Here is a 21308-nt window from a genome sequence, read left to right on the forward strand (position 1 = left end):
AAGATCTTTACATTGGTTTTGATTTATAAATGAATAGTGCAGTAATATGTTAACTACATGCTTTAGGCTGTATGTGAATGTTTTATATGTTCATTTCAACATTTCCCTTCTGATCTTTAATATGTTCGAACAAGAGCCTCAGTGTTCAGTCTGCAGCTTTAAAAAATATCCGTTATTTTGCCCTCTAAAGCAATTATACATGGTGCTGCTGTAGTGAACACAAACACACACACACACACACACACACACACACACACACACACACAAATACCCTAAACATGTATATAAGTTGTACATACACACATCCCCACAGCAGCAAATGACTTTATGCTCTGCCTTCCCAGACCCAAAGCCATTAGTGCACTGCCGAGCCCTTTTCTTTGAATCTGGAAGGCTGACAGTGAGTTTGAAATCTCACAAACACACACACACACACACACACACACACACACACACACACACACAGCACACAGAGGCTAAGTGGGCAGACGAGAGGGAGCCAGCAGGAGGGAAATGTCAGGACAATGTCAGGGTGTTAGCTTGGCATGGCACGGCTGGGCTCGCCTTCCAATGTCTCTGAATGTCACCACTCTGGAGACCAGAGGAGCCCACACACACACACACACACACATACACACACAGACACACACAGATCTGGAACAGAGGGGAAAGAGAAGAGAGGGATCTGTGTTGCTCGTCGGCAGCGGTCATGTCAGGGGAAGGTGGCGGATAATCCAACACCTCTCGCTCCCTTGATGAGGTCATTTCTGAATGTCACCCATTGATTATTAAAAATAACGCCAGAGTTCAGGTCACTTGGGCATGTAAATGTGCATGTGATGGGCGAAGGCTTGACTAAACTTTATCAGGGTCTGCATTACTGAATGTACTGAAGTCTATTGTACTGGACAGTTACTGGAAATTATTCAGACAGTTGCAAGTAACAAAAATTGATAACTGAATATTTAAGAAACTTCAATAAAGGATTGATTGTTACTTTCTTTTGTTTTTGATTGCGTTTATGATCCATGTGTTGCCATTTATCTTTTATTGTATTTTTCTGAATGATGTTACTGAAGTTCTTTTTTTTGGATCTGTGGCTTTTTGACCTCTCCTGACACCTTTCTGTTTTTCTTTACTATCTAGATTTTATGCACATTCATGTATGTACAAATAAGAAATATACATTTATGATGCATTTATTTGTATTGCTGTGTTGGACTTCAGTACTTATGGGCTGTAATATTGTTCAGTCCATTTTGTCCTTATTCTGGTTTTTTATCACCACAAGGAGAAAAATTGACGTGTCCTTGGCTGCAACAACATTTTCACTGAGAGTTGGTATGGTTGATATGTTGACGGGATATTGTACTGGATTGCATAAGGTTGCACAGACACTGACATCATTGTGTTTACCTCTTGTACATCTAAAAAATGAAAGACTATTTTCAAATGACAGGAAACAAATATAAAAGATAGATACGTCAAAGATACGTATGCTTGAAGTAAATCAGACAAAGTGTCTATGTTACAGAGTTCATCCACTAGACAGCACTGACCAGTTTCAGGCTACAGGGCTCATCACTGGTTGGATGGTCTTTACATGCACTGCCAAGGATGAAGCACTGGTATATTTAAGTGTATAAGGCCATTTCAAGCAGGTTACCCATGTACATATGCTCTAAGTGTGTATTTGTACATAGAAGTAGATCCAGTAACTGTCTATGCTTAAAGGTGCCACCTGTGCATACTCAAGCTGGAAAATGGAGTCTATTCTGTTACGGCTTTTGGTCTTGGAATGACCTGAGATGCATGAATTATGATTACCTCAAGTTTCTTTTTTCCAAAGGGTTTTTTATTCCTGTTTAGGCATTTTTCAAGGACTTTTACACATGTCCACTCTGGTGGACAGCATGGGTTTAAGTTTTCAACTGAAAAAATCTAAACCAATGAATAAAATTGTATGTGACATAAAAAATATATATTTCTAATGCTGTTAAGTGTGTTTACAAATATTCATTTATTCTAATTCTGTTCAATGCAATGCAAAAGTGCTGAACTTTACTCCTGACTCCTTAACCTCCTCCCTCTCTATCTCCTCCATCCTCCTGCTGGATGCATGATGTTCAGTTTAACGGACAGATGATTAATTGTAATTTCCCTCCTACATAAAATCAATACTACTGTATTTCTCCTTAGGTTTTTACTCAGGGGTCTCCTGCTATAGACGGACTGGCAAGATATTCCTGAGCTGCACAACATGTCCTGCACTCCATTGACCAACTTGGTTTTGAGAGGTTTGTGTTGCACTTACAATGACTTGCCCGTGGGTGGCAGTGTATGGCATGACGCCCTAGTGGCTTATGTGCAGCTATAGCATAAAAACTCATGCATATACAAGAAAATGGCTTTTAAATAGCTGTTGACTGCAGTGACCACTATGCATGAAAGGGCTAGACTCCTTTATCTTTCCAGCTGGAATCAAACGGGGAGTGTTGCAGATCTGTTTAATGGATCTTAGCCATACAGCCAGTACCATGCCCTCACAAAAGGACACGCTGTATCAGAATAGGATAAACAGTCCCGCCTCAATTAAATTATTTCTGATGCATTCATGCCAAGAAAACAAACTCATTTAGAAGACAGCAAGCTGACTGTATAAATCAAAATGTCAGCTCTGTTTGTGCACAGGAGCTTGTTGAATTTCAGATTGGAGACATTTTGAGATGACTTGCAGATATTCAGACTTACACCGGCTGAACCACCAGACCTGCCTTCGGTATGATTCACAACCAGTCGTATTAGTCGTCGAAAACAAACCTTTGTATCCTCCTATCAATCTCTCCAGTGTTTCTTTCAAAGTGAAGTCGGGAACAAAGAACATAAAGTATTGAAGAGGTACTCAGGTGGACCTCTCTGACACCGCTGCTGCTGTTGGTTCGCTTCGCTCTCCAAGACGGTGGTAGTTTATTAGTTTGTCAGCCGGCTGAATCATTCATGAAAACAAAGAAAAAGTCACACTGACTTATGACCTATCTATCTCAGAGCGGAGTGAAAAAATAAATACTGTCCTTTGCTCACAAACACACACACAGACACACACGTACCTACACCTGGCCTTGTGGGAAGCAGAACAAGATGCTGTGAAAGATAAATGAGGAGGATAAACTGCTGTTTGGCTCTTTGTGCTGCTGCCCCAGTTGAAAGCCATTCAAAAGGGCAAAAAAAGAAGAGGGCAGGTCTTCATTGATCACAATGACCCCCTAGAGACAAAACAGACAATAACTCTCCAACACACACACACACACACACACACTTAAACTCAGCATCCTATACCGTGTTTGTAGATGCAGTCTTGCATGCGATGACGTTAGGTGAGGTTGCAGGCCCCATTTAATATCCGACATCCTGCTTTAATCCCCATAAACCCCCTAACACAGACACTTCCTCCTTAACACACACACACACACGCTCACACACACGGACACATGCACACACAGAGGCTCCAGGGAAGCCTTGGTGATTTTTCATCATGATGATCCGAAATTAGCCGGGAAGGTGATGGCTGAGGCGCTGCAACATTTCTAAATGCAACAGCATTTCACTTGGATAGATAGGCCATACTGTCATGAATACTAATGAGGCAGTGGAGGAGGAGGAGGAGGAGGAGGAGGAGGAGGAGAGGGTCAGGAAATGTATGTAAAATATGGAGGGAGAGAGACGGAGGAGAGGAGAATAGAGCTGTGGTGAAAAGAGGATTAGAAGATGAGATGGGAGGAAGAGGATGGCGAAGGGAGGACAGGTACGGAGGCATTTTAATGCAGCATGAGGAAAACAGGTACTCGGCACAAAGAAGATGACACACAAATTACGCTGTATTATCAGTGGGTGCTGTGTCAGCACTGCACTGTAAGGAATGTGTCATCTGATAAAGGGGGTCTCCACACTTTGAACATATAGAGGTAGTTCGAATAAGATTGGAGGCTTGGGTCACTGTGTCCGTATAGGTCGCTGTATTGGCAAAAAGTGGACGTGTTGCTTGTTATCAGCTCTCCCTGAATCAGTAAATACGTGGCTGTGCCTTTGTTGGAAGGGCAAGGGCTTTCTTTTCTTTCTTTTTTTTTTTTTTTTTTGCTTGTGTGTTGTGTGTGCTGACAAGTCCTCTAAATAACACAGTGGAATACATCCTTTGTGATTGCCAGTGCAAAAGACACATATACGTGTTTTCTGATTTGACACCACTGTCGCTGTTTTTTGATTTCATACTGCCATGATTAATGTTTGATTAAGCTTTTGGACAAGGGTCATAATCACTTAAGCCTGAGTATGTTGTGTTTGGACCAAGGAGCAACCTCTAAGGCTAAAAAAAAGAGAAGAAGTCAACACGAAGTAATAAAAACTGCAGTTCTTCTAATGACCACTTGAGGCTGGCTCCAGACACCAGTCAGTCTCCATAGTTGTTGTATATGTTGTTGTCTCCTGTTTTAAAGCCGCAAATTTGGCATTTTGGCTGTCGCCATCTTGAATTTCTGGAGACAGAGGTGACCCAAGATAACCTTATTTGAACGAGAGCGTGAATTAGGCTGTGGAGAAGCGAGGGGTAGATCTGACTGAGAGCCCAAGGCAACGCCTCGCAGACAGCCTGTCACTCAAAGCCGCATCGTGCCTAATTATGCATAACTTTAAACCTTACATATGTAAACAAGTGAGTTCCATAAAAATTCACTACCTGTACAGTTTTCATTAATGTTTAATTCTACTATAGAGACAAAAATAAAAAAGTACGAGGCTGTAAACATGTTTATTTCTGCTGTAAAACTGGGCATTTAATTTGGGGCTGACTCGCTTTTGTGAGCCAGCCCCAAGTGGCCATTCAGGGAACTGCAGTTTTTGGTACTTCTCCTGGCTTCATTTTTCAGCCCCTGTGTTTGTCCCTCCTCACTGAAAAATAATCAGGGTCCAGTTACAAAATGATGGTGACTGAAAGATGGTTTTATACTGTTGTTGAGCTTTGGTTTGCTCGTACTGTAAGTGTACCTTGAGTGCTTTTTGTCAAATGACCCTCTAGCAAAAGTTCAGTCAGGGAGACAATCATTTTTATTCTCAGGCTTAAGTTTCTTTCTCACCCACGTATGCTCACTCACTATCTCTAGGTGTCATTGTCTGGGTCGGTCAATTGAGTCATCACCTGATTCACAATCAACCAATAGCACAGCGACACACCTTCTCTGTCAGCCTATCATCTTACTGCTCCTAAATATGGTTCTTTCTCTGCCGTAGTTCTGTCTTGCTGCCACGGTGCACGCCCTCCACCTCCCCATCACCGTGTAGTCTTTACAGATTCATCAGCCTCACATGCCTCATTAGCCATCATCCTCAAAGTCATCAGCCACCATCACCACCACCACCAGTGCCTGGACTCCATGGGGGGATTTATCCTGCTGCCACTCAGATGTCCCTCAGTCACAAAACATCTCCCTCTGGTGTCCAAGCACTTCTATTAAATCTTAATCAACACAAATCATCTGTTAATCTGTACACTAATATTCTGTATTAAATATTATCTCTACTTCATTCCACTGTCTCTCCTGATTGAACTACCCCCTCATCTTTCACCATCATCCAGTCAAAATGTAACTTTTTTAAAACTTTCTTTCGTGACCAAATTGTAAAATTAATTCTGTTTCCAAAAGCCTCAAATCTACTTTGTGTTTAATCTAATGAGCAATGTTAGCACAGACTAAGGTAAACATGGTAAGCATTATACCTGCTGAACATCGGGATATTAGTATTGGCTTTGGCAGCATGTTAAATTTGTGGCTGTGGTTAGCATGCTGACATTAGCATTTAGCTCAAAGCCCTGCTGCGCTCGAGGGAGCGAGCATAGTTGTAGACTTTTAGTTAAATGACTCACATGTACTTAGCCTTATAAACAGCTTGATGCGGATGCAGGAAAAAGCCCAATTTTGTGAACTGACTTTGATCAAAAGTTTTGATTAAAGTTTTTATCACTAGAAAATGTTGCATTTGATGGCTGTTTTTCTGATGAGATGATAATTTAGTTTCATTAAACAGGTGCCATGTGTATGCAATCTATGTGTATTTTAAAGTCAATGAATCCTCATTACTTCCTGATTTTGGGTTTTATTTGTGGGCGATGTAGCAATTGAAGGTTATTCTACTGCTTTAAATTCCTCGAGATTAAAAACGTGTCAGCTAAGTGTCTAAAATGTCAAATGAAAGTGTAATCTGTTGTGTATTTATGTGAGCATTTACTTTTTTATGAGCTTATTCAATAACCTCCACATCCCTCGTATTCAGCCAAAGATGCTTTAAAAAGCTTTGAGTGAAGCGTAACACAGCTGCTGCTCGCATTGCTGACAGGTACTTAAGAGAGGCATTTATTTCTCATTCAGTGGATATCAAGCTCATTCAAAATCTACACCCCTTCCCAAGTGTGGTAGATTGGAAGTCAAGTGCAGCACTGTTTTCATCAAGCTTTCAACACAGTAGTGCGTGGCACAGCTGCTGACTTTCCAGGTACCGTTCAGGGCTTTTTTTTTTTTTTTTTTTTTTGAGGGAGAGAGAGAGACTGGCTCGCTTCTGCGCCTTCACCATGTGTCAAGCTTTTCAATGCCTTTCAGTTTCCAAGGGTAATGGGTGAGAATAACAATGGGGAATTGTAATTGTGGTTGTCAAGCCTGAAAAATAAGAAGCTCTGTAAGTGTGTTGCTTCAATGTGATTTTGTTTTGGAACATTCTGTAGGAAGAAATGAATTAGTTTTTTCCCTTTTGACTTTAGTATGAATGCATTCACCTTGGTAGCAAAGTGAGGGGCTGACAGACAGTTTTGTATTTCCTGTCCTTTACGGTGATCCAGGAGGTGGACGCAATCATACAAACACCTGAATAACATAGTGCGATATAACACAGCAGTCCTGCATTGATAATGACCTTTGTTATCGCCAGGCTGCTGAAGTGCTGATGTACTAAACAGTCATTACAACTATGAATCAAGCTGTGAATGGATTTGTTTTGCACTGTTGAGAAAAATGACTATGACATCAGGTCCAGTAATTTAATGAACAATACAGCTAATGAGTAGCTACAAAATACGAAGTCATTTCATTTCCTGTAGACGAATCAGCTTGATAAACACTGGCAAAAGTAGAGAACAACTGGTTAGATAATAAGCTGGGAGTGAATGATTTCATGGGCGCTAGCACTGTGTCACAGTCAGACTGAGAGGTGAAAGTACACTGAGCAAAAATATAAAGGCAGCACTTTTGGTTTTGCTCCAGACAGTGCCCACAAGTCTTGTTTTTCTCAAAACTATGGTTGCAAATCGTTCAAATCTGTGTTATTGAGCACTTTACACTTCTCATTTTAGACTGGCCTTTTATTGTGAACAGCCTTACACATACCTGTGTAGTAGTAAGGGCTGCCCCTGACTGAGAATTTTCGTAGTCGACCAATAGTCGTCATTTAGGACCATTAGTCGACTAGTCACCCGCATGTTTATGATATTAATTTGATTATTTAATTATATATTTTGGGCAGGGCAACACAATGGTTTGAGTTGAAGGTGTGAGAAAGAATAGTATCAGTAACATTGTTAACACTGTGCTACATAACAGAGAAATACAAAACCGTACTAATGAACCTTCATTAATATAGGCCTATATTTTATCTACAAGTGCACGTCACACACTGAGTGAGCCGCCTGTTAATGACGCTGTGGGCAAAGCAGTAATGATTGTGCTAAGTGGCTAATGGGCATGTAGCTACTTACATGTTTCAGATGATACGTCATGTTATTAACTAGCCTGTGGAATAACAGCAAGTACCATCCTTGGAAGTTAACGTGACTCCTGTCTGACTGCTGAGCGTGGCCTCTTCCTGTATCTGTCCTTTCAAATTAAATTCCCACAAGCTCCAGTCATATAGGTTTTGATTTATCGTCACAAGGCGCAGCTCCTAATAGAGTTTCACATGTGTTTGTTTTTTTCTGTGATTAAGCAACCAATGAAATCTTGCAGACTAATGACCTTTCTGGTCGGCTAGCGTTTGGCTAACCATTAGGGGGCACCCCTAGAAGTTATCATGCCGTTTAATCAGCATCTTGATCAGTGTTGGACCTAGCACATTCGGCGCTCTTAAGGTTCCGATGTTGCCCCCCACAACTTAGTTAACAAACAACATTAATAAATTAGCTATAAAAGAACACAAATTTGAATGCTTTTAAAAAAATGTCAGTATCAAATGTTATGATTTGCTGTGAAGTTTCTTTTTTGCAGCCATATAATAACAGGACCATGTGTGAAGCTAATCCATTTCTGTATCCTGGCTGGTTTATGTGAAGCTTATTATTTCAGCTCCTTTTATCTTCCTCTCTGGTCATAACTTAACAGATAAAGTATCTTTCCCCTGGCTGTTTGAAACAAAAAGGACCTAATGTCAAAAACAGCAGGTTGCCACTTTAAGCAAAGGTAATTTCTGTGGCATTTAAATCTTATTTCCTGAAACCCAGAATACAGAAACAGCGAAATGACACGCTGTATTTTAACAGCTTTCAAATTTTAGCCTCAGGCTTAAGTCAAAGCATCATAAACATTCACACAAGATGAGACGAGTCGGAGATCCATTGTTCATAAAATCATCAAAAGCCAGATGAACATAATAGTAAAAAAGGCTCATTAATGCAACTAGAATAATAAAATTTGCATGTGCTCACTGCTGAAAATTAGCATTTGAAACATTTGAAATACCAGTTGAAGTGGAGGCTGAAATACAACTAGTGAATGAAGGTTAAACACTGATTCAAAGAGGAGGCTGAAAATAGAAAAAGTGTTAGTTAAAGTATGAGCACTATGTTAAAATATCAATTAAAGTCAAAGTATTGAAAAGAGCAGAAAATTCTAGTGAACACCAGTTGACAAGATGAACAACATACGTGCACAAAACTTGTATGTTAGAGTGAAAGCTATTGAAGTGCACTAACAGTGAGCACATAGAGCCCCACATCTTTTACTTTCACCTTGTTTTGCACCTGCTATGAAGATGTTTGACATGAGCAAATGCCCTGACTGCTTGGTATGTAATTTCGAATCAAACTAGCTGTGAGTGCTCTCATTTACAGTGCGGTAAGTTGAGAGCGAGGTGACTATGGCCTTGCTGACAGCCTCACACTGATGTGAAAATAACTTTGTTGTGAGAGAGAGAGAGAGAGAGAGAGAGAGAGGGAGAGAGCATAGAGAGCATAAACTGTGTTCATCCAAACAGGAGCTGCGCGGCTGTGATGCAGCCTGGCAGAAGCCGTTCCTCCACACTGTGCATGCCTGCTGGAATGACATAACCTTGCTGTGCACTCAGCAGAGGAATGAGTCAGGGATGAGGCCGTCCAGCTACACAGCGACCTGGGCTCCCTGCGAGCCACCTAAGCTGGAGTGACATGCCACGCTGTGATCATACTGCCAGCAATCACAACATGCACGAAGGCTTTGAAATGGCTACAGCTGCTTGATATGTTTGACTGCCACACAGGGAACACGACGTCTGCAACAAATAGAACATGCGAATGACGGGATTGTGCAGAGAAATCGCAAACATGAAAAGGGTAGAGGACAAGTGGTAGATGTTTTAAATGATTTTTTAATTCTAGATCTAGATCTGCATCAAAATAGACATGTGACTGACAATTAGGGATTTTTTAATAGTGTCTATATCCTGACTTTGTACAAAATAAATTGTGCAAAATTTAAGATTGGTCAGATGTGTAATATCTGTGGTGAAAATTCAGACTCAAATGCAGAGAACATACAAGAGGCAGAGCAGGGTTAAAAAAAAAGCACAGTCTTTACTTCAGTTGAAAAACATAATACACAAACAAGGAGTCCAAAAAAAAACCCAAATAAAACAGACAGGGAGTAGGCAAAAAAATCCTTAAATCCAAAACAGGCAAGGTTCGAAAAATCCAGGGAATCAAAGTGCTAGAAAGCTACGACACAAACGACCAAAGACAATCTGGCAGAAACATGAGGAGCTGGTGGGTATATGTACACAGGGATGGATGAGAAGATAGGGGCAGGTGAGTAGGTGGCAGCAGGTGTGGTTGATGAAAGGCTGGAAAACACAGGAAACTGCAATGACACAAGAGGTAAGTACTTCGGAATAAAACAGTAAATATCATAACAAAATCCAGAACGTTTCAAGATGCATTAGTATTTAGTTCAAGAGTTCTTTAAACACTGCCACCTATTGGTGAAATGCCATCAATTCTTTGCAGGATTGTTGAATAAAGACATTTACAAATGTCGTCTAAATTTGGTTTCAGTTGCGCAATGCATTCAATACTTATGGCAGTTTACAACAAGTTAGAAAAAAATACAAGATATGATTAACATCTGCTTTTAAAGAAATCTAACAAACAAGACCTTCCTTGGTACCAGTAAAAAAAACAATCACACACAGGCATGATCGTATTTAGACAGTTATCTGTGATATTAAAAGTCCTATATTGTAAAAACTCACATTTCCATGTCTTTTTTAAATTGTAAACCAAGTGTAGGTGACACATGAACACTCTGAAAGTATCCAAACACATTACGTATCCTCACACAGTGGTATCCTACAAATTAGTGCCCCATGAATGACGTTATGTACTTTATGTAAAGTTATCTAACATAAAGTTACTTTGGTTAGGTTTAGAAAAAGAAACATATTTGGGCATCTTTAGGTGTAGGTTAGAAAAGTAACTGTGGTTAGGTGTAGGAAAAAAACATAGTGAAGACTAACTTAAAATGAATCAAAGCTGACTCAAGTCTCCTGGGGAAAGTCCTGTGGTTTGTAACCATCCATCACCCCAACCTTCCTCCTTATAAGCACACTTCCCTCTTTATTCTTTACTCTCTTCAGCGCACTGGTCACATGATTGCAGCCTTCCAGTATATGTGGGTTATACATGAATGACTCATAATTATGTATGATATTTCCTAATTTTAGTGCATTGCTTTTAGTTGTAAAACTTACAAACGGTGCATGAGAACAACTTGAAAAACTCAAGCCACTGAAAAATGCAAACAGTCCGTCTTCAGAAACTGTCTTGAAACGAGCCATCAGGACTTCAGTCAGGAGAGACTCGTTCTGAGAGAAAAGAAAATGTATTTACATGTGCACATAGGTAGGAGAAATGTGAAGTCTTTGGTGATTAGACCCCATTGTGATGTCATCTATTCCAGGAGGGTGGTAAAGACATAGAAGATGAGGGATCCCCCCCTCCTATAGAGTCTAGATGCTGGTGGTGGTGATGAGATGAAGAGGGAGCTGAGGATCTGGATGTGAAGAGGAGTGGGCTTTTGATGAGCTTGTCCTGGGCTCTGGATAAGGTTACTCGAGGTGAATGGGGTTGAGGAGGGCGCGATGATTTCGCCTTAAATGACAGCTGACAGGAGCAGAGAGGAGAGCAGATTTAAAGTTTGGCAGCAGCAACATGAATGGCTGAAGGAGATCGTGGCAAAGTTTGAGTGGCTAAGTAGGAGAGGGAGCACCCATAGTCAGCATAAATAAATTCTTCCTGATTGAACTGTCATTTGCACGTTTGGGTGCACCATCAGTGTGGACATCGATTCAAGAAGGCTGCCAAACGAACCTCACAGGCCATGAATTGACCTTGGCAACAAGAAAAATTCTAAACTAGACACCAGGGTAAAAAAATACCACACGGGTGCATGGGAACCTATTTATCCTGCTAGACTATACACTGAGCTTCATTTCCACAAAGTTGTGATGTCACTTTTCTATATGAAGATAGAATATGCCTCTACAGTGCCAATACAGTCGTTGATGGTGCAGTGACACCGAGAGCACAGATAAGGAAGACCTGTAAACGCTGACCAAAAACATGCAGGTATATTCAGGCAGTATTAAAAAACAATGTGTTTTTAGAGCATTAAAGTGGGTGAACACGTTGTAGTAGAGACCCCACATACAAGTATGAACCTGGGAATGAGCATAATAATTAACCTCTAAGACACATTGCGGAGAGAAACTTCACAAAAGACTGAATAATTTTTTTTTATATACTCACACACATGCACAAACAGGACCTAACATGCACAAAGTGGAGAGATGTCAGAGTGAGGGGGCTGCCTTGGTCAGGCGCCCCAAGCGGTTGGGGCACCTCAGCAGTGCCCAGGATGTCAACTGGCACCACCCAAGTCCCTATGGACTAAGCTACTGCCGCTAGTGTGTTAAAACAAAACTCTGCCTTGTCAGTTTCAGTAGCTTGACTTGAGTATGGTGAAATGATGCCTTGTGTTTATCCTTCGCAAGTAAAAGAAAGTAAAGTTAGTTTTATAGCTCTGCAGTGCAACAAGAACCAAAGACCATCTGTCCACAGCTAGAATGTCACGCCTGAGTATCTCCACCTAAATGTAATGTTGTGAGGCTTCTTCTGTCCCAGTTTTAAAAGGCTACCGCCACTGTGGTTTGTTAAAGACAAAGAATAACTACATTTACACAGACACGTAGGGGGTGCTGCCATCAATCATGTAGTCTGAGACAGTAAAGAGAGTGAAAGTTAAAAAACAAACAATAAAAAGTGTCTGCACTCTGTGATATTCAGGGGAGACAAGCACCTGCATGAAAATAACTTCTTTGGAAACAAATGTTTTTCTCTTGCAAAGACTATCTCTGTATGCAAAGTTCAGTTTGATATTGGTTTTTAGTGTCAGGGTGAATAAATATGTAAAGTGTTATTTCTGCATATAAAAAGATGAGTTTAGATGGGTTAACTCTTCATTACTGTACATCCTTGGCTGCAATAATCTCTCTCTCTCTCGCTCTTTTAGCCACTTGGTAATATAAATAGAGCACACTTATCACTAAAATATTTCCTTCTGTTTTTGTTAGCCACCATTTGATCTTATCTGTACTTTTCGTTTTACTCTGTGGGACTTAATCTGTTCTCTTAAAGGAATCAGCAGAGATGGTGTTTCTCATTATCTCTCTTATCTCTATCATGACAAGCAATGAAATAAAGGTACACATAGTTTTTAATAACAATATCTGAGGAAGATTATGCGTAAATGCTAATCCAACAAATGAACGATGAGTTTGTAAAATAAAAAAGGAGTGACTAAGCTCGAAACTTTGCTGAAAAATAACTGAATATGGACAAAGAACAATGAAGAGCTGTCTGGGGAACATCTTGCAACTCAACAAGGGGAAAAAAATCTTAAGTCAAGGTCCAGTTGAAAGAGCTTTTAATCACATCTGGCTATGGTCCTCGGCAAGAGCAACCCACAGGCTTTAATCATTGCTTTAGTGAAGATTTTCTTTGTCCAGCTACTGGTACCAAGGTCAAAAGCTTTTTTATTTAAAATGTTCTGATTCAAATTTGATACATTTTCATATTACATATGTCCAGTGTAGAGAACAACTCTGCTCTGAATTATTTCCAGTGCAGCCACTTTGGACATTTATAGGGAAGAAACAGTGACTAAACGACGTTTGCTCATGGACTTTCCACATCCAGATGCAACGTGAAAGGTACCCTGGGTGTGTTGGTTGTTGACATTCTGGGATGCCGTGTCAAGTTCTGCCTGTTACATGCATTGTCTTCTTTCAAAATACACTTCTATTTTCACAGGAAATTTACCTTTTACATACAGTCTCTTTCAAAATAAATGCACTACGTCAGTGCAACAATGCGAATTGACCTTCTTTTTTATTTCTCTAACAACTAACGGACATGGTTAGGTTTAGGAAAAAAGAACAGGGTTTGGCTTTATAATCTTAAGTAACACAATCACCGCTCTCCTGGGTGAAAGTTGGTGTTTGTTGGACCCATCCACCACCCCTCCCATCTGCTCTACACAGACTTTCATCCCTTAACTTCCTTGCCCGCCAAGATTCCCCCTGATGCTGCAGAGGACCGGACATGTATCATGCCTCAAGTCACTGCCCAAGCGCCGGATTTTGAGGACTTCAGAATGAGACCGGGTTGGCTTTCATGGTTTACCATAATGAACTGATGTTCAGCAACAGTGCAAAAGAAACTTCCTAACTCCAAAATCATATCTCATCACAGTTTAGGGTGACGTTTAGGATTTTTGGTATTACAGAAACATGTTTCATGTGCAATTTGGAAAAAAATCCTACTTATCTTGATTATGAGGAATTAAGCTGTTACAGAACTGTCCTAACTTCTCCCTAAGTTGTCAGTGAAGATTCTCAGTCATCCAGGTCATGGTAATCGTAAGTGCTACATCGTAGGCAACTTTCAAGAAACGCAAGCAAGTCCATTTGCCTATGATATAGCACTCACATTCTCCCTAAGTTAGTTAAAGAATGGCATCGACCCTGTCCTATATTCAAAATAATTGCCAAAATCTGCAGCAGCGCTGTTGTTAGATCAGTGATGACGTTTTGCTGGCAAGCTGCGAGCGTTTAGACACACAGAGCCGGATTGGCGAGTTGATTCGAGGTGCCAAATTTTCCGCCTCGTAGGGTAGTCATATTGGTGGAACCCTTTTAGTTTAAACAGACCGAGGCGGCCTTCCACAACGGGAGGGGCTGTTGAAGACATGTGGGAGGAGCTGTTGATGATGCTGCACGTGTGACCCACTGGCGGTGGATAAACAGGAAACAGCTGATAGCAGGAATTAGCAAGCAGCTAGTAGGAAGAGGGTCACACGCTGAGCTACACGTTGTGTTACTTGCTCACGCCCCCCATTGTCCCGAAAAAGGCACATTCTGTATAAACAAAAGTAGGTAGGCAGCATTTTGTCGCACTCCCTGATTTTGTTTTTATACTGCCAATGCTGAAAGAAGACTGATTGGGCTTTCCTGCAAATTTGCACAATTCCTGTTTAAAAAGGGCTATAGATACAGGCATGACAGGACGAGTGCTGACTACAGGTCTGAGATAGAATTGGACACAGTCATGAGTTCAGGAGTTGTATCTTTAATAGGAAGACAGGATTTTTCCATTTTTCAAACTCAAGCAGTTACAATCTTTTTCTGTAATGAGGCCCCAGAATAATATCCACCACAGAGAATGGAAAGATACCCATTTATCAACCAACAGCTGTCTTCGTAAACCATGATGCAATGCAGTCACAAGAGTGGTTCATCATAAGGGCTAAAATGGAAAATTTGGACAGCACAAAATGATGATAGCTAAAGATAAAAATGATTTCACCCAAAAGCTCCTGTTTTGTTAATATCTGATTTATTTGGGAGGGAGGGTAGATGCAAACACACAGATTCTCAGTCCACCTTAAAAAGCAGTCAAATTTCTTTTCCTAAAGTGCACAGTGACGCCCTGTTGTCCAGATTTTTGCTTTCTAATAGATTACCAGACAAATTGAGAACACAACATCTTAAAACTAATTTAATGCCACTCCACAAAGGCAGTAAAGTGACCTCTGTGTTCAGGCTAAATGTCAACTTCATCAAGCGAGCGCTTGCTTCCAGATTGGGCAATGAAAACAAATTTCTTTCAACCTTCAGTATTTTCTCTCCATTTACTGAAGATTTCAATCATCCTCGATATCACTCAGCATTCAAGTCATCCTACTTAAAGCTTCTGTTAATTAACACTGGAAATAATAAGAGACAGTACATCACTGTTTTATAATTCCTGCAAGTTATTTGTTTATTTTACGTCCTTAAAAATCACCCAAATCAGCCAGAAACTGTTTGAACAGGGTGCTGTTGGAGGATGCTGTCAAACTGCTCCATAGAGCGATTTAAGAGGTAATTTGTTCCTGTAGCTGTCAAGTGTTTTAATGACCGTTTGTAGTAATGCACCCCCTGGGTATATGGCTGATTATGTTCTGATGTATCTCAATTTATATTAGGTCAGGTTTTTTCACAGAGAACTTGTGTAACTGCATGTTTTTTGTACTAAAGAAATGATATTAGTAAACAGCTGCCAGGTCAATCAGCAGGCGACAGTAATGACAAAACATCCAGATTATTCTGTGTCTCACAAAAGTTTTATCACTTTTTTTTGTTAAACAATATGGTTGAACAATTGTCATTAATTCAAAAATGTAATTTTGTTTCTGAACCCACAGCCTTCAAACTACACCACTACAAACGTATCTTTATTGTTATGCTAATCCTAAACAGCCGCCCTTAAGTACTGTGAATTACTTTACAACAAAATCATGACACAGTTTAACATCTGTGTGTGAAAATGCTCACATCAAACCTTTATTTAAATTTGGACAAGCCTTTATGTCCTTGTGTAAAATGCTCAGTGAATTAAATCATCACCCAGTTAAAAGTTAAACGCCAGAGAGGGAAAAATACATATATGCGTGCCTTGTTTGGGTTCATGTGGTTTCTATTAAGTGCCTTACAAACAACACGATTTGGCAGAGACTGTGTAAAAGCACATTTTCTGTGAAAGCGGGTAAACAAGTGTGTTATCTCTTAAAGGAGGGTTTATGCTAAGCAAGAATTATCTAGTCTTTGGGTGCATTTTGTTGTTTGAGATGTTATTTATGTTGTTAAAGCATAAATGAAAATGTTTTTCCTGATATTCAGAACACTATTCACACATTATGCAGTTGCTTGCAGTCTGCTCTTTAGAAAAGAAATAATGCTTGCTGTGTGTGCAAAGTAATTTCAAGTTTTTTCATATAATTCCGCTCAGCACTGACACCGCTGATAATATTTTAATTCAAAGAAGGACCTTCACAATATGTAGTCCAGTTATTTTCAAGGAGGGATTTTAAAAAAGCATCAGCATTAAAATATACTACCAATTAAAAGTGGGCTACTCATTATGCAGAATGGCCCATAATTATCAGTTATAATCATCCCAGTGTTTGCCAATGTGGAGCCAAGTTAAGATATTTCACATACTAATGGGTAGATTATTTTGACAGTACTGCATTATATCACAATATAAGCAAACTTTTTATGTGAAAAGTATACCCAGCGAGTGGCTTATGATGTCAGATAAATATATTGGAATAAAAAGTACAATATTTGCCTTTGAACAGTAGTGGAATAGAGCAGTTCTCAAATGGTGTGCAGTTGCACACTGGTGTGTCGTGATGCCAATCCAGGTGTGCCATGGGATTTTGCGATAACACACATCATTATTGCAATATTCAACTGTGCCTACACAAAATTTTTAATTGACTGTATCTATTAACAAAGAGACAAACTTTAGCTAAAAAATGTAATTTGATGTAATTTAATTTTAAAAACCTTCATGGGGAACCTGTTTGTCGCCATTTGCACATGGGAATTATAAGTGTGTGACTCATCAAAAGCCCTGATTAGCAGCCAATGTGAGGGATGGTAACAGTTAAAAGGAAAAAGGTGTTAGTGGGATAATGGATCGCTCTACTGTATGGAGCAATTACAACAAAGCACCAGTGAATACACCCTACCACCGAAAGAAAAGAGAAAAAATGAAAACTACCTGCCTCATTTTTTCTTATTATTATTGTCTTATGCGTGATAAGAGTGATAACACACGTTACAGAAGCTATTGTGCACAGATGTAAATACAGATGAGCCTTGAGATTTTGGTTTGCCCTTTGGTGTACCTTGGGCACAAAAAGTTTGAAAATCACTGGAATACAATATAGCAGAACATTTAAAATGCAATCACCTCATTATCAAGTTCAGTACTTGGGTAGTACTTGGTTACTTTCCACCACCGATTGCTTCAAACTGGATGTATTACACAAAATGCCTCAGAGCCACTGAGCAATTTGAAGGCGTGTTTCCTGTTAAACTTTATGAAGTCAAATGTTGACAAGTCCATAAAACACTGTGGGCTACAAATTTCAGACTTGTAGAGCCTACAGTGGAGTCTGTGCCTGTTCTTTTTAATACAAGAAAAAGATACAGAAAAAATGATTTACGTAAGTAACAATGGTGGAAATGATGCTACAACACAATCCAATACAAAAAGGAACAACAGTGGTGCCATTATATTAAAAATCAAGAGAGAGAGGGAATTTTTTAAGGGAAAATGCAACAAAAACTAAGGGAAAAATAACAAATTAACCAAATAAGGAGCACAAAGGAATAAGGTAAGACTCATTTTAAAAAAAAGGCAAGGACCTAAATATATATGTATACAGTTTTTTAGCTCTACATTTCTCTATATTTTTAATGGCTTTAAGAGGTAGGCAAAGTTCTGTATGAACACAGTGAAAGGGGGCGTGGCCTAAATCCTTTACACACCTGACTGGCTGCTCATTAATTAGGCGCTCGCGCAACTACAGGGATTAAATCCACCTGTTGCTATGCGACACAATATGGGAAGAGTTCGGGAATATATAGACCTAGCTAGCTAGTTAATGTTAAATAGAAAGTTACCTAGCGAAATATTATCAAAGTACCGAGAGTGAAAACGAAGAAAAAGAAGAAGAAAAAAGCAGAGCTGGCTGAAGGTGAAAAATAAGCGGAATTCGTCGAGTTATGTCTGTAGCACGTTCATGGTGCTGCTACAACTAACGTTAGCCATATTCAACACAGGTGGAATTACACTTTTCTACGCTGAAGTTCATAAAGCACCGTCTGAGGCGCTAACTGACAGGACAGTTTGGAGAAAGACGTCGCCTTCAGACTGACTTCGTAAAGGTAAGACCCATTTTCCTACTAACTTGGCTGTGCAGTGCTTTCTTCATGGCCGGTAGGAGCTTCTGTGTGGAGGATAGTCGTTCCGTCAGGTTGTAATTTAGGTTTGTGTCTCAGTATGTGCCTGTTGTTGGCAGAAATTAGGAATGTAGGTTGTAATATAAATGTGTGGCTTAGTAAGGCTTAACGGTTTTAATTCAAGGTTTTTATATTTACAACCGTGCCTGTAGCTGGTTGTGAAACGGGCCTGCTGGCCTGTGATTGTTTTATGTTAATCCCAGTTGATCACTGCATGTATTCTGCACTGGGATACAGAGGACCAGCACTTCACTGAGGTAAGTGTTTGCTGCTTTCACTAACATGCACATTAAGAGTGGATGTTTGGGCTCTGTCGTCGTTGTTGTTGTTTTGCTCTCTCAGATGTGTTGTATGATTTATGTTTTGGCATCTGCTTGCTGATAATCCGCTAAATTGTGCTGCTGTCCTTCTATTCATGTGCAGTGTTTTCATTTTACTGATAGTGAATCAGTTTCTTTTGGTGGTTGAGCTCATATTTCTGTTGTTTTTTTTGGCTTGGTGCTTTTATGCTGTTGATGTGTACTGAAGTGAAATACAACTACTTGTGTGGAAGTGCTCTAAGAAATATTGACTCAATAGATATTGCAGCATTTTCATGTTTTAATCCCAGTCTATTACAGCATGTAGCCTACTATATTTGTTGCATTCACTAACACGCACATTAAAGGGACGGTTCACCCCCCAATTAAAACTACATCTTTTTCCTCCTACATGTAGTCAGTCTAGATTGTTTTGATGTGAGTTGCGTAGCATTGGAGATATCAGCCGTATAGATGTCTGCCTTCTCTCAATTATAATGGAAGAAGTTGGCACTCGGCTTGTGGTGCTAAAAGCACCAAAAAATACATTTAAAAAAACTCAACAGCAATGTCTCTTTCTAAATCATGACTCAGTTACTCAAGATAATCCACAGACCGTGTTGTGAGCAGTTTCATGTGGGTACTTTTTTACTCCTACCAAACTACACAGCAAACTACAATCATATCACCATGCAGAAGGAAGCTTGCATCTACTGCAAGCTCATCTAGCACCACTGAGCTAGCTAACGTCACAGCTTAGCCACCGAGGACGCCATTGATTTTTACGTCTCCTGCTGTCACAAACACAAGCCCCCACCATGAGTAGATGCATGCTTCCTTCTGCACAGTGATACAGTTGGCGAGTGTAGCTCAGTAGAAAAAAGAGAATTCTTTCTAGGGTGCACTGATATGGATTTTTTCAACTGATATCCTATAACCAATAATTACCTGCCTCTCATGGCTGATTACTGATACGGTAACTGATAATTTAAATTTTTTGTATTTAAAATGGAGGTTTATAACCTGTAGTTTATGTACACCTGAGGGTAAGGAAGGCTTAGATGTAGTGAGAAAATATGGATGATTTAATACCTCGTAGCGGGATATATAACCTGTTCACCAGATGCAGGAAATTTGTTTATCTGGTGGGGTGTCGGGGGTTTGTGATCAGACCCATGGCACAATCCCGTTACCTTCCTCTGGATCTGTGAAAGATGTCCACACCGCGACATGTCTTGCCCTTTAGACAGCGTGATGCAGTTGTTGTTCTTCTGTTTGTTTATTGGCAGCTCGCAAGCCAAGTTTAAAGGTACATGTACCGCCACCCACTGTGTCGGGGTGTGTAGATGCTGCCCTTGTTAAGTTAGTGAAAGCAGTCTGACTTCGTATTGACGGAGCTATTTATCGGCTATAATGTTAGTTAACAGAATAATGCATACTTAGAAAAATGTCCCATTATTGGCCGACCATTTGTCGGCCTGATATGTCGTGCATCCCTAGTATCTAAGAGGCTGTTTACACGTGGCCAGCTATTTTCATAAACAGACATTTCACCGTCTCCGTTTTCAAAAAGATCTTCATTTACACTTACCCGTGTATATATACACAAGAGCATGCCAAACCTGTAGGTGGCAGTGTAACGAGAAGCTCAAGCCTTCCATGTATCCATTGTCACCATAGCAACATAGGTCGCACTTTTGACACATGCGCAAGTTCCGGCGCATACTGTGACGTCGGCTGCCTATAACTCCGTTTATCTCCGTTTATCTCAGTTTACATGCAAAGCCGCAACCGGAGTTTTCCAAAATCTCCACTCTGGCTGGAATTTTTAGAAAGACTCGTTTTCAGAGGAGAAATCTCCGTTTGCGTGTAAACGAAGGGCACAATGAAGGAAGATGTCTCCGTTTATCAAAATCACCATGTACATGTAAACGGCCTCTAAATGAAACTACACTCAACAAAGTCTGTGGATTAATTTGACAAACTGGGGCATGACTTTGGAACGAGACATTGCTGTTTAGTTCTTCAAATGTATTTTTTGGAGCTTTAAGCACCACAAGTCGAGTGCCATTTAGTTTCATAACATTGGAGAGAAGGCAGACATCTCTACAGTTGATATCTTCAACACCCAGCAACTCACACCAAATTAATCTGACTGATCACACTAAGAGGAAAAATGCATGTATTTTTGATTTTTTTTGGTGAACCATCCCTTTTAAGAGTGTAGGTTTTGGCTCTGTTCATCATTTTTTGTGTTGGGTGATACGACTGGCTGCTGTTTTTGTTCCGTCAGATGTGTTTTATGTTTTATGTCTT

General features: G+C 40.1%; 1 protein-coding gene across 1 annotated transcript in view; it reads left to right on the forward strand.

Annotated features, from left to right (window-relative positions):
- The window catches only part of tbc1d32 (TBC1 domain family, member 32), a 149792-nt gene extending 130934 nt beyond the window's left edge, over positions 1–18858 (forward strand). The window contains exon 34 of the mRNA XM_078173946.1: positions 18514–18858. Within this exon, the coding sequence (XP_078030072.1) occupies positions 18514–18567 (54 nt within the window). The 3' untranslated portion in view covers positions 18568–18858. The remainder of the gene's footprint in view (positions 1–18513) is intronic.
- Positions 18859–21308: the final 2450 nt, after the last annotated feature.

This window comes from Epinephelus lanceolatus, chromosome 13 (assembly GCF_041903045.1).
Source record: "Epinephelus lanceolatus isolate andai-2023 chromosome 13, ASM4190304v1, whole genome shotgun sequence".
Classification (NCBI taxonomy): Eukaryota; Metazoa; Chordata; class Actinopteri; order Perciformes; family Serranidae; genus Epinephelus; species Epinephelus lanceolatus.